At 35.5% G+C, this 12,778-nt stretch overlaps 1 protein-coding gene across 4 annotated transcripts in view; it reads right to left on the reverse strand.

Moving 5' to 3' along the window:
- SGK3 (serum/glucocorticoid regulated kinase family member 3) overlaps nt 1-12,778 on the reverse strand; it is a 141,927-nt gene that overhangs the window by 11,926 nt on the left and 117,223 nt on the right. For 3 of the 4 annotated variants that reach the window (XM_040487678.1, XM_040487677.1, XM_040487676.1), the window contains 7 exons: nt 9,804-9,887; nt 9,558-9,689; nt 7,321-7,335; nt 5,517-5,629; nt 5,392-5,428; nt 4,745-4,831; nt 2,921-3,016 (listed from right to left, as the gene is read on the reverse strand). In XM_040487678.1, coding sequence (XP_040343612.1) covers nt 2,921-3,016; nt 4,745-4,831; nt 5,392-5,428; nt 5,517-5,629; nt 7,321-7,335; nt 9,558-9,689; nt 9,804-9,887 — 564 coding nt within the window. The remainder of the gene's footprint in view (nt 1-2,920; nt 3,017-4,744; nt 4,832-5,391; nt 5,429-5,516; nt 5,630-7,320; nt 7,336-9,557; nt 9,690-9,803; nt 9,888-12,778) is intronic. The other variant, XM_040487679.1, reaches the window with a different exon arrangement.

Genomic DNA, 12,778 nt, shown 5'->3' on the forward strand with positions numbered 1-12,778 from the left:
GAGAGAGAGAGAGAGAGAGAGAGAGAGAGAGAGAAAATCCCAAGCAGGCTCCGCACTGTCAGCAGGGAACCAGATGTGGGGCTCGTTCTCATGAACTGTGAGACCATGACCTGAACCAAAATCAAGAGTTGGGTGGGTGTCTGATTTCGGCTCAGGTCACGATCTCATGGTTCATGAGTTCAAGCCCCACGCCGGGCTCTGTGCTGACAGCTCAGAGACTGGATGGAGCCTGCTTCGCATTCTGTGTCTCCCTCTCTCTCTGCCCCTCCCCCGCTCACGCTCTGTCTCTCAAAAATAAATAAATGTTAAAAAAAAATTTTAAAGCCAGCATCATGTAGAGCCCACTATGTGGTCACTGAAATGTTTAGGAACACCCTGCAGACAGGTGTAAACTGCATAATAGTATCTGACAGAAAACCACCAACCTCATCAGAAGCATAATGGAAGAATTATTGCGGAGATTCCACACAGATCAAACATTAAATAATTTCTTGAGACTTCAGAATAAACTAATTAAAACAGAGATTGCTAGGAGAGAAGACCTGAAGATAGTGCTCCTTCCTAAGTACTTGCGGTAATGGCAGTATTATGGGTGTACTGTGCAGAATTACAATTCTATTGCTACAGCTTAAAGACCTGTAGAGCTTCCACATGAGGATTAACTAATCATGCAGTTAAGTTTTAAACTAAAAATAATTTTTAAAGTTAAGGGAGTTAGTTATAGGCTTGTCACTTTTATTTATTTTTGAGAGAGAGACAGAGCACCAGTGGGGGGAGGGGCAGAGAGAGAGGGAGACACAGAGTCCAAAGCAGCTCCAGGGCTCTGAGCTGACAGCACAGAGCCCGACATGGGGCTCGAACCCATAAGCTGTAAGATCATGACCTGAGCTGAAGTCAGACACTTAACCGATTAAGCCACTCAGGCACCCTGTAACATTTTTACTTTAAAAAAAAATTTTTTTTTAACGTTTATTTTTGAGACAGAGAGAGACAGAGCATGAAGGGGGGAGGGGCAGAGAGAGAAGGAGACACAGAATCGGAAGCAGGCTCCAGGCTCCGAGCCATCAGCCCAGAGCCTGACGCGGGGCTTGAACCCATGGACCGCAAGATCGCGACCTGAGCTGAGGTCGGACGCTCAACCGACTGCGCCACCCAGGCGCCCCACATTTTTACTTTTTAAAACTGAAATTCATTTTTTCATTTTTCTATTTAAAAAAAAAATCTTTTAAAGGTTTGAGAGAGAGAGTGAGAGCATGCAAGTGAGCTGGGGAGGAGCAGAGAGAGAGAATCCCAAGCAGGCTCCACATTCAGTATGGAGCGCCACATAAGGCCTCAATCTCACCACTATGAGATCATGACCTGACCTGAAATCAAGAGTCAGATGCTTAGGGGCGCCTGGGTGGCGCAGTCGGTTAAGCGTCCGACTTCAGCCAGGTCACGATCTCACGGTCCGTGAGTTCGAGCCCCGCGTCAGGCTCTGGGCTGATGGCTCGGAGCCTGGAGCCTGTTTCCGATTCTGTGTCTCCCTCTCTCTCTGCCCCTCTCCCGTTCATGCTCTGTCTCTCTCTGTCCCAAAAATAAATAAAAAACGTTGAAAAAAAAATTAAAAAAAAAAAAAAAAGAGTCAGATGCTTAACTGGGTCACCCTTGAACTTCATTTTTAAATAAAGTCTCATTTATGAAATATATGTTTCAAATGTTCCCTTTTGAGGCAACAGCATTTTACATACAAGGATAATATTTTACATTTTCATGGTCCTCTAAAGAAATTTGAAAGATTCAGAGATAACAGGATGGCAAATATCCAGCAGTTAAAGAAAGTAAGGTGTATCAGGTATTCCAAGTCACTAGCATAACCAGGAAATCGACTCTTTTAATAAGCAAGGGCAAAGAAGAGACAGTGTTGGTTGTCATAGGAATCTATCATTCAAAGTTTGCAACATAAGACAAATGTTCTAATGTGTGCCTTATGTGTTAAGATTACACTAAGAGCTCCCCAGTTTTCACTGGGGGGGAAAAGCCCACACAAAACAAGTGAAACAAACAAAAAAACCAAGCCCCAGCTCAGGTCTCAGCTGATGGTATTATTTAGCTTTGTGTGGGCAGCAGCATAGGAGATGAGTGCACAGTTCCCAGCACGAGGTTGCTGGATACTCAGGGGACCACAAAAGGACTCTAGAAACTATTCTAAAAATCTCAAAAAGCCTAAAGAAAAACATGTGTTGTTCCTGTAAGAATATGTAAACTGACTGCCTAAATTGTTTGCTTTGGTTGGAATGATATTAATCAATACAGTAGAACAACTTTACACATGTTAATCAGAAGCTCTGGTTGGTCTTATGTGTCTTTAATTAATAAAAACCAGGACAATTGATTTCATAGTGAACATCCCTTTTTTTTTCAATAAAATCTTCCAGACATGGTGTTTATGGTAAAGGCAAGAGGAAGTTCCCAATGGTGGAAAAAGTGGAGCACCAGTGTATTATATCCTATAAAAATAAAACACAAGGCAAAACCCAAAAGATATTATCTTCTGATAAATACAAAAATATTTTTCTTCCCATCTTTTTGAAATTGGGCAGAATGATGACTGGGGTAAATTGAATGAAAGTGGATAATATTAAAAAAAAAATAAAGTGGGTAATATTAATGTTGTAACTAGTATCTACTTCTAAAAAATCCAAGTGGGATGAGAACACCTGATTAGTACAACAGAAAAAATGACATTAAAAGACCAGTAACAAAGCAAAAGTTTTTTGGTGTGTGTGTGCATATCCCTAATGTGATTTTGGATTTGTTTAACCAGGTTACTATTGCTCTATTAGTGTTAACTAAGAGTCCTCCAGATTACTAAAATGAGAGCGAAAACTCAAAGAATTAAAATATACTGGAATAATAATGAAAGAGTAGAAATACATACCAATCCATACAGCATTTCATAGAGAACAGCACCAAGGCACCACCAATCTACAGTGTTGTCATAGGGCTGTTTTCTGATTACTTCAGGAGCAAGGTACTATGGAAAACATTAAATATTAGAGCAACTTGATACACAACTCATGGTAAAATTTAGGAATAATTAAGAAATTTAACAAATTTAAGATGTTACTATGACACTAAAAACCTATCATCTAGATTTTTAATTGGCTAGGTATTCTCATCCTGTATCAGTGGTTCCAAGGTGATAATACTCTTCAGAATCATCTGGGACATTTTTCAAAGTACACATATTCAAGTACTTTCCTCCATAAACTGTGATGCAATTAAGGCAAACAGAAGATGAGAACAAATGTAGAAATCTGTAACACTATGTAAACTAGATACTGGGCTGGAGGGGCAGGGAGTCTTTCACAAGAAATTTATTTTAGAAATTCCTCTAGTCATTACTTGTAATTGTTTCTCTTTAAACAAGAATTTTTAATGTAGCAAATATAATGTTTTTTCCCTTTAAAGAAAAAAGAATTCTATAATTTTTACTAGAGAATTACAAATAGCAATTCTAATATTATTTATAAAAGTTGTGATTAGATGGTTATGCACATTTTAATTTGTGAAACATTTAAACTCATCACAATTTCACACATATAAAATGGTGAATTTGAATTCTAGATTCCAAGACATATATTTTCTGTTCCCATATGAAATAAGGAAATAATTTCTTAAGCCTTCTTTCTAATGTGATCCAAAGATATGGCAAAATATATAAAAAGGGTTTAATAATTTCTGATTACATTTAGATTTAGATGACCAAAAAAACTTGTGTTTCCTTTCTAAAAATTATAGGACTTAAAGATTTTGTTACCTATGAAATCAACACACATTCACAAAAAAAAGGTTTTTTCATACACAAACTGAAACAGAATGATTACAAATATACACAAGAGCTAGGGTGACAGAGAAAGGAAGAAAAGGAAGGAAGGAAGGAAGGAAGGAAGGAAGGAAGGAAGGAAGGAAAGAAAAAGACATTTCAAAGTACTCTCACTTTTAAGTTAAAAAATTTTTTCTGATCTTGATTAAAAGACTCATGAGCCATTTTATCACACATTGCAACACAATATTCACAACTACTCTATGATAAAGATGAAATACTACTGGCATCTAAGATAACTAAATACATTAAAATTAGGACAGTTTAAAATAAACTAAACATACGTGTGTGTGTGTGTGTGTGTGTGTGTGTGTGTGTAGTGAGAATAACAAGGCTTTAACATAGCTTGTAAGGATTATTATTATTGTCTCAAATAGAAGGATACATTTTCTGCTAGCTAACATGATTAGAGAGTGAGATGTTCTGATTAATTCTGACTTGCAATTTTTTCCTTCCATATCCACTACTTTACTCTCTTCTGTTAAATGAACACTTAGTATAATTCAATGGCTGTTAGTACATTTAGAATGGTATAAACATTACCACAACTTTAGGACTTTTTCATTACTGATTTGTGATTTTTTTAAAATAAAGGATATGGTAAACTTTTAACCTTATAAGCATAATTTATATCTTTGTTGGGTTATCTGTGGTAGCTCGCAATCATAATTAAAAATACTAACTATCAGTAAACTTTAAATGTTCTGAAGGGATGATTATCATATATTTCCAAGTGGCTGGAAGCTGAAATTCTACTTCAGTAGAAAGCAGAAAATATTCTACTTTTCTGATTTCAAATATTATATATGCAATTTGTGATTCATTTTTGCATTTTAAACATGATTATATAAATGACAAATGAGACATATTTCTTACCTCTGGTGTCCCACAAAATGTTGTTGTCGTGTCAGAAATAGCAATTCCTTCTTTACAAAGCCCAAAATCTGTTAAGACAACATGTCCCTGACAAATACAGGGGCAGTAAGATAAAACAGTGCATGGGCATAAACTCACAATTTTTAAAACCATTTCACTTTAAAATAATTGTAGACACACAGGAAATTGCAAAAATATTACAAAGAGTTTTGTATACCCTTCACCAATGCTGATATCTTATATAACTGCAGTAAAATATCAAAATCAGGAAACTGACATTGGTAGAATACTGTTAACCAGATTGCCAATTTTACCCAGTTTTGTGTTTTTTTACATGCATTTGGGTATGTGTGGTTCTATGCAATAGAGGTGTGCAGATTTGTGTAACTATCACCACAATCAAGACAAAGAACACCTCAAAGGATCAAAAGAACTCACTCATGCTACCCCTTTATCTTTTCACTCTGCTTTTCCCACTGTCCCTGTCACTTTACAACCATTAATCTGCTTTCCATGTCTACAGTTTTGTCATTTTGAGAATGTTATATAAATGGAATCATGTAGTGTAGAGCTTTTGAGATAGACTTTTTTCCACTAAGCATAAATGAGAATAAAATTGAGAGTCAGTAGATTTTTAAAATACTTACTACTGAATCCAGAAGAATATTTTCTGGTTTCAAGTCCCTATTAAATTGAAAGGAAAGCAAAACTGAATATTAACTGAAATAAAGTAATAAAATGACATTTTTACAAGAAATACATTAAAATTTACCTGTACACTATTTTGATGGAGTGCAAGTAACCCAATGCACTGGCAATTTCAGCAGCATAAAACCTAGCTCTGTGTTCGGGAAAGGACCGTTCTCTCTGTAAGTGGAAAAATAGCTGTAAAATGGGGGAAAAAGAAAGATATTAAGATAATTCACACATAAGGTGAAACAAACATATCCTATAAATACAAAAATAGGATTTTGGTTATTCTGAACATGAGATAAAAATGCCCCAAAGCCCAGAACTGTGACTCTCCCTTGTGTGTCCCCCACCTAGCAATTATTCTCTCTTGAACCATGCATCTTTCTTTACCCTTGCTAACTTGCTCATCTCTCATTTACTCCTCAATCCTCAATGCATCAGTGTCCTTATCACTCTGGAAAAGATTATCAACAAAGACCATAGCCATGTGGTTATCTCATTAGACCTTTCTTAACTGTGCTTTCATTTGGGGAAAAAAAAAAAATCAAACCCTATTCAGAGATTGAAAACAAGCGGCAGGCAGACCAAATATAACCCACAGATCTCATTTGTTTGAGCCAAATACTGTTTTTAGAAAAATCTCAATTAACTGGTAACATTTAAAAACGGGAGAAATTTTGGGGGGATAAAAACTCATAGTTCTGGTTTCCTCTGGGGGGTGGGGGAGAGAAGGAAACTCTACAACATTAAGCCTAAATTCCAATGTGGTAGCAAATGGTGGGAACTGAGCAGCAGCTGGACTCTCCAGTTCACTTCTTACACTTCTGAATCCTTAACTTATGTCTTACTTACAATCTCCCTTTACTCCTTAGGTTACCTGCCTGGGTGAAGTTTGTCCTATGTCCTTCCTCTAAGTTCCCTGGCTTTTAAAACAATGATCTCGCCTTAGGTCTCCTTCCTTGGAGAGTTCCATCTCTGCTCCTTTCTGCCCCTTTACTCTGCAGGGATAACAAGGTTTTTGTCCTCGGTCTCTTCACAGTCATGCCGGGTGACCTAGTCCATTCCAGTGATTTTAACTAACCCCTCAACACTGAGGTCTTTCATATGGCCATACCCCACCTAGACCTCTGCTTAGGGCTTCTTCTACAAAGACCTGCTGCCTGCTTTCTTTCTTGACTATTTCACAAGCCAACAAACTCAACTTGTCTAGAACAGAGACCCTTGTCTTCTTTTACAAACTTAACTGCCACTGTGGTATTCTACTCCTTTAATGACATCACTTTCTATCCAGCTCTCTAAGCCATGGAAAGCAACAAGGTACAGGTTTTATAGCTGATCAGACCTGGATTCAATTTTTCTCCTTTTGTGTGCAATTCGTTCCACTTCTCTGACTTAACAAAAATTGTCCCCAAATTTTTCTTAACCTCTTCTGAAAGGTTATGGTGAAGATCAGTTACACCAGATCCTGACACAGTAGATAAGTGGATGCTGGCCTGGGATTTACCTAGACTGCTCCTTTACCCTTAGCCTCTGTCTCTAACTAATGAATAAATTCTTCTGCTGTTATCCTTTAATTATTTCTGGAATACTCCCTCCTATTTAGCCCTATTTACTGCCTTTGTTAGCTATGGCTTATACTATTATAATATGCTATATTGATCTGATCACATCTGTCTAATATAATAGTAATGAAAATTACCCAAAATGAAAAACTGACCATTCACTAATGATAGCTAACACTATTTACTAAATCAAAGGCAGCATGCTAAGGACTTTATATGCTTGTATTATTTAAATCCACCCAACTCTTTTGAGGTAGAAAATTAATGAGGAAGCTGAGGCTCAGGAAGGCTTGTTTATATGCCTCGTATCATAAAACTTACTTCTTTATACTCTACCTGGCTCCAAAACAGATGTGAAGTAGCATGCAAAAGTAAGTATCACACATCAAGGTTAAAATGTTAAGTATGAGAATCAGGGGACAACACTAGTAATAACAACAGGAAACCCATAATGAAATTATACTCTTCATACCTCTATCTGTTCTCCTTGTCTTTACTGCTATTCTACCTACTACTGCCCTTTCAACACCTCCTCCACCAACCCCAATATTCTATTTCATTCTTTTCATTCCTCATTATCCTAGCCAAGTCTATTTTTTAGAACACAATCCTACCTCTTTCCACCTTTGCCACTCAGTTTATGAGTGATGACTGGGTAAAAAGAGCTCAGAAGCAAGGTCCTAAAACAGCATGAAGAAGCCACGGACAAAAAAGGAAGCTTGCAAGAGGATCTGCATTTAACGCCTTGCATGACATTTCAAATACACAGAGTGGTACTGAGGTCTAGGTTAATTAAATCCAGGACCTGACACTTACACATGATGACACTGAAAAAGTTACTTAACTTCTCTGAGCCTTAGTTTCCTTATATATAAAATGGGTAGAAGAGTGTATATCTAAAACAATTATATTGACTAATTCAAATAATGCAGGTAAAATAATTACAAAGTGCCAGGCCCTCAATAAATTCTCAATATATGCTAGCACTCATGTACACACAAAATAAAATGACAACCTTAAAATCTTCAACCTTCATAGTCTTGCTTCTACACTGAGGAGGCATTTAGCACTTCTGTCATAGATGTAGGTGGTCGAATAATGATTCTTTTATGATCTTCCCCCAAAATGATCTAGGGGTAGGGCACCTGGCTGACTCAATCAGTAGAGTGCGTGATGCTTGATCTTGGGGTTGTGAGTTTGAGCCCCACGTTGGGTGCAGAGATTACTTAAAAATACAATCTTTAAACACACACACACACACCAAAAACAAAACCCAAAATGATCTAGGTGTGTCTGACCATCTTTCAGGTTTGCAGAATAGACATTAGTCTTTCTTCTAATTCCTTTATTCTACAGCTAAGTGTACTACAGCAAGGCTGAAATAATTATTTTCCTCTCTTTCTGTTCTGGGACTAGGGGATCAAAGACGCTTTGATAAAAATATGACACTACCTACCGGAATAATTTTTAGAGACATTCATAGGTCAGAGAGCAAACTAATTACAAAGGCATGGGGGCTGAGCAACAGAGGAACGGGACTGTCAGCTGCCTAAATCCTGGAATCACACTGCCTGAGTTTAATTCCTGGCTCTAATACTTACTGAACACATGACCTGAGCAAGTTACTAGCTTCTCTGTGCCTCAGTTTCTTTATCTTATATAACAATTGTTGTGAAAATAATACATACAAAGAGCCAGAGTGCTGGGCACATCAAGTACACTTGATGCATGTTAGCTATTACTGTAATTATTATGATGATAGTAGCATTTCCCAAAATATATTTCAATATCCCTCTGATTCAGAGTTTTGGGGAATATAATTAATAGATTTGGTTCAAACAAAAAGGAACTACATGGTAAGAAAATATTTTCAAAGAAATCTTTGCTTTGTTTAAGGCAGAACTCAAAGTCTTTAACATGCTGAAACATACTGTGAGTCACCAAGAAACATATTGGTAATTGCCAATGGGATAGAACATGAAATATTTTCCACTGACTTCACCACAGAACTCTTTATTAGAGGATCATCTCATCTGATTATAGTTTGCACATTTTAGAAAATGACAGGCTAGAGTAATCTTTAAACGCAACTGTGGAGACAATAATTATCTAAATACAAATCATGTTTTATTGTTAACATTTCAGTATATTATTCTTGCTATAGTATCTGTGAAATCTACAGATTCAAACCAAGGCTCTTTTATGAATCTGCCACCTACAACATAAACTGCTTAAGAAAAGAGCTTTGTTTACAATTCTTCATTAACTTGCTTTGTGCCTATTAGCCAGAATCTTGAACATAATAGTGTTAATGCTGGCCTATCCTTCCAAAAACTGATAAGTGAATAAAAACTGTGACTTCCTTCTACTTTTTCTAAACATTATCAACATAAGAATACTAATCATAAGGGCACCTGGCTGGCTGGGTCAGTAGAGCATTAGACTCTTGATCTCAGGGTCATGAGTTCGAGGACCACGTTGGGTGTAGAGATTGCTTAAATAAATAAAAACATACAAACAAAAAAAAAAAAAGAAAGAAAACTAATTATAAAACTCACCTCCCCTCCATTAACAAAATCCAGAACAAAATAAAGCTTTTCAGTTGTTTGGAAAGAATAATGTAATCCAACCAAAAATGGATGTTTCACATTTTTCAAAAGCACATTACGTTCAGCCATGATATGTTTTTGCTGTTAAAAAAAAAAAAAAAAAAAAAAGTAAAGGACCCACTTGTATTATATGCCAGAAAACATTTGTTATTTGAGAAAATGGATTTAGGAGAAAAAAATGCTATTTTACTTTACCTCTTTTCTGTTGAGAACTATTTTTTTCTGTAACACTTTGACAGCATAAAATTTTCCATCCAGTTTCCGTTTTGCAAGAAGAACCTGTTGTAAAGATTGTACATACTATTAGAAATTTCAGTATTTTGATAGAAATAATTCATTTGTCAATAAATTCGTACTTAAATTATGTACAAAAAAAGTCTACAAGGGACCTAGATTGTATGTTTTAGTTTCGAAAACTGAAAAGTACTGAATTTATTTCTATTTCACTTCTCTTTAGATATTTTACAAAAAAAATATTTATCACTTGAATAGCCAGATACCATTTCTTTGTCACTTAATGTGCCAAAGTTTGAGATTTTTACTCAATTTAAGTCCCCAAATCTAAACTGCTTGAGATCCTCGTGTGTGTGTGTGTGTGTGTGTGTGTGCGCCCACACGTGCAAGCACCAGCCCTGAGTCCTAAAGAGTGAAAATACTAAGGCTATAAACTTCATGAATATATTTTTTTAAAAAAGGAGAAGGAAATGGTTTCTATATGATCAAAGTGCATTTCTGTTTGAGCATTTAGGTTTTAATACAAGTCTCAAATTCAGGAACATTCAGAAGAAGAAGCACCCTGTATACCCGAGTTTTTATAATGGGCAGGTTGCATGCACTTTCAAAGATGTGAAGCAACTTAGAGGCTTTTGCTCCAGAAAAAAAAGTAACAGACTTAGGATTTTACAAATAATTTTAAGGGATTCAAGATGCCCAGCAAGCTGTGTAACTATTAAACGGGGTACGTTCCAAAGCGTTTTGAGATTATCTGACACAGCAAGTAGGGACACTGCTGGGCCTCATATTCTAGTCCCGGTGTTGTTAACCTTGCTAAAACTTATAACCCCAGACTAATCATGAGTAAAGTACCAGACAAATTCCAATCTTACAATATACCTAACTAGTACTTCTCAAAACCATCAAGGTCCTCAAAAACAAGGAAAGTCTAAGAAACAGTCACAGCTAAGGGAAGCTTAAGGAGACATGACAACTTAATGTAATGTGGTATTGTGGGTGAGACCTGGAACAAAAACAGGCCATTAGGTAAAAAGTAAGGAAATCTAAATGAACAGTGGACATTAGTTAATAATATGCATCCATACTGGCTGAATATTTGGAACAAATATACCATGTTAACGTAAGATATTCACAATAGGGAAATTGTGTGGAATGGAGGATGGTTTGGGAATTCTCTGAATTTCCTGTATTTTCTCTATATTCATCTTTTCTGTAAATCTGAACTGTTCTAAAAATAAAGCCTATTAATTTAAAAAAATGTTTTTAATCGAAGTAGACTCAAAACATCTTCAAGGTAAAAATGTCTTGTGCTCAACTGTTGGCCATTTCTCCCATTTTCCATTCTTTTGTTTGCTACAATATTTGACTCTACTGAACATCTTTCCTTTTTAAAATTTTTCCTTTTCTCAACACCTCCCACCTCCCAGCCTGACCTTTCCTTCTCTATTTTGATTGGTTCATCTTCAAGTATATTAAGAGAAAATAATTCAAATGTGGCAATCAAGGGATACTGATTCCCTTAAAAGAGCTAAGTATTTTTTCAATAGACTGGTAGATTGGAGAAGTGTTAAGAAACAAACTGGGAAAATGAAAATGGAACCAAGACCACTCAGTGGAGAAGAGTTTGTAATAAATTTTAGGTTGCCATTATTTATTTTAGTCTATCATATATTTTTTCTACTTTTCAGACACACTGTGTTTTTGTATTTGTTTACTTTTCCTTTTTATGTAGTCTTTAATTTGTTTTATTGTATTTTATTGGCTTCTAACCATTTTATAAGACTTTTAATTTTTGTTAAACATAACATATATATAAAAAAACTCACAAATCATGATAGCTCAGTAAATTACTACAAAATGAAGTCACACTGTGTAACCACTATCCAGGTCAAAAAATAAAACATTATCATACAGTTGTGGGTTCATTTCTGGGTTTTCTATTCCATTGATCTATGTGTCTATTTTTGTATTTACCCAAAAAATACAAAAATACTAATTCGAAGGCAAACCTGCACCCTTACATAAGATGTTTACAGCAGCATTATGTAATATATCCAAATCATAGAAAAAGCCTAAATGTCCACTGACTGATGAATGGATAAAGAAGACGTGGTATATATACACAATGGAATATTATTCAGCCATAAAATGAATGAAATCTTGCCATTTGCAATGACATGAATGGAGCTAGAGCACATTATGCTGAGCGAAGTAAGTCAGAGAAAGACAAAGTCTGTATTTCATTCATTCATATGTGGAATTTAAGAAACAAAATAAACAATCATAGGGATTGGCAAACAGATTTTTAACTATAGAGAAGAAACTGATGGTTATCAGAGGGGAGGTGGATGGGGGGATGGGTTAAATGGGTGATGGGGATTAAAGAGTGCACTTGTGATGAGCACCAGGAATTGTATATAAATACTGAATCACCAAGTTGCATACCTGAAGCTGATATATTACACTGAATATTAACTGAAATTTAAATAAAACTTTTAAAAAGAAATAAAAAAATAAAAATAAAAATAAAACATTATCAGTAGCTTGAAGCCTCACCTTTCCCCTGATTTCAGAAACTACTTATCCCTGTCTTCCTCAACTATCGCAATTTGTAATAACACAGATTAAGTTTTGTCTTTTTTTGGGTTTTATGTAATTAGAATCATATAAAGTTGTCTGTGACTTCTTTCATTCTAAATAATGTAATATGCATTCATGTTGTGTCACGTAGCATAATTTTTGTTTTTTTACTGTGCAGAATAATGCATTATACAATTTAAAAAAATTTAATTCTAATATAGTTAACATACAGTGTTATATTAGTTTTAGGTGTATAATAGTTATTCAACAACTCTATATATTACTCACTGCTCATTATGATAAATGTACTTTTTTTTTTTTAACAGTAAGTATATTCTTAATCCCTTTCACCTACT

This window comes from Herpailurus yagouaroundi, unplaced genomic scaffold, assembly GCF_014898765.1.
Source record: "Herpailurus yagouaroundi ecotype Mexico unplaced genomic scaffold, PumYag 165, whole genome shotgun sequence".
In the NCBI taxonomy this organism is placed as follows: domain Eukaryota; kingdom Metazoa; phylum Chordata; class Mammalia; order Carnivora; family Felidae; genus Herpailurus; species Herpailurus yagouaroundi.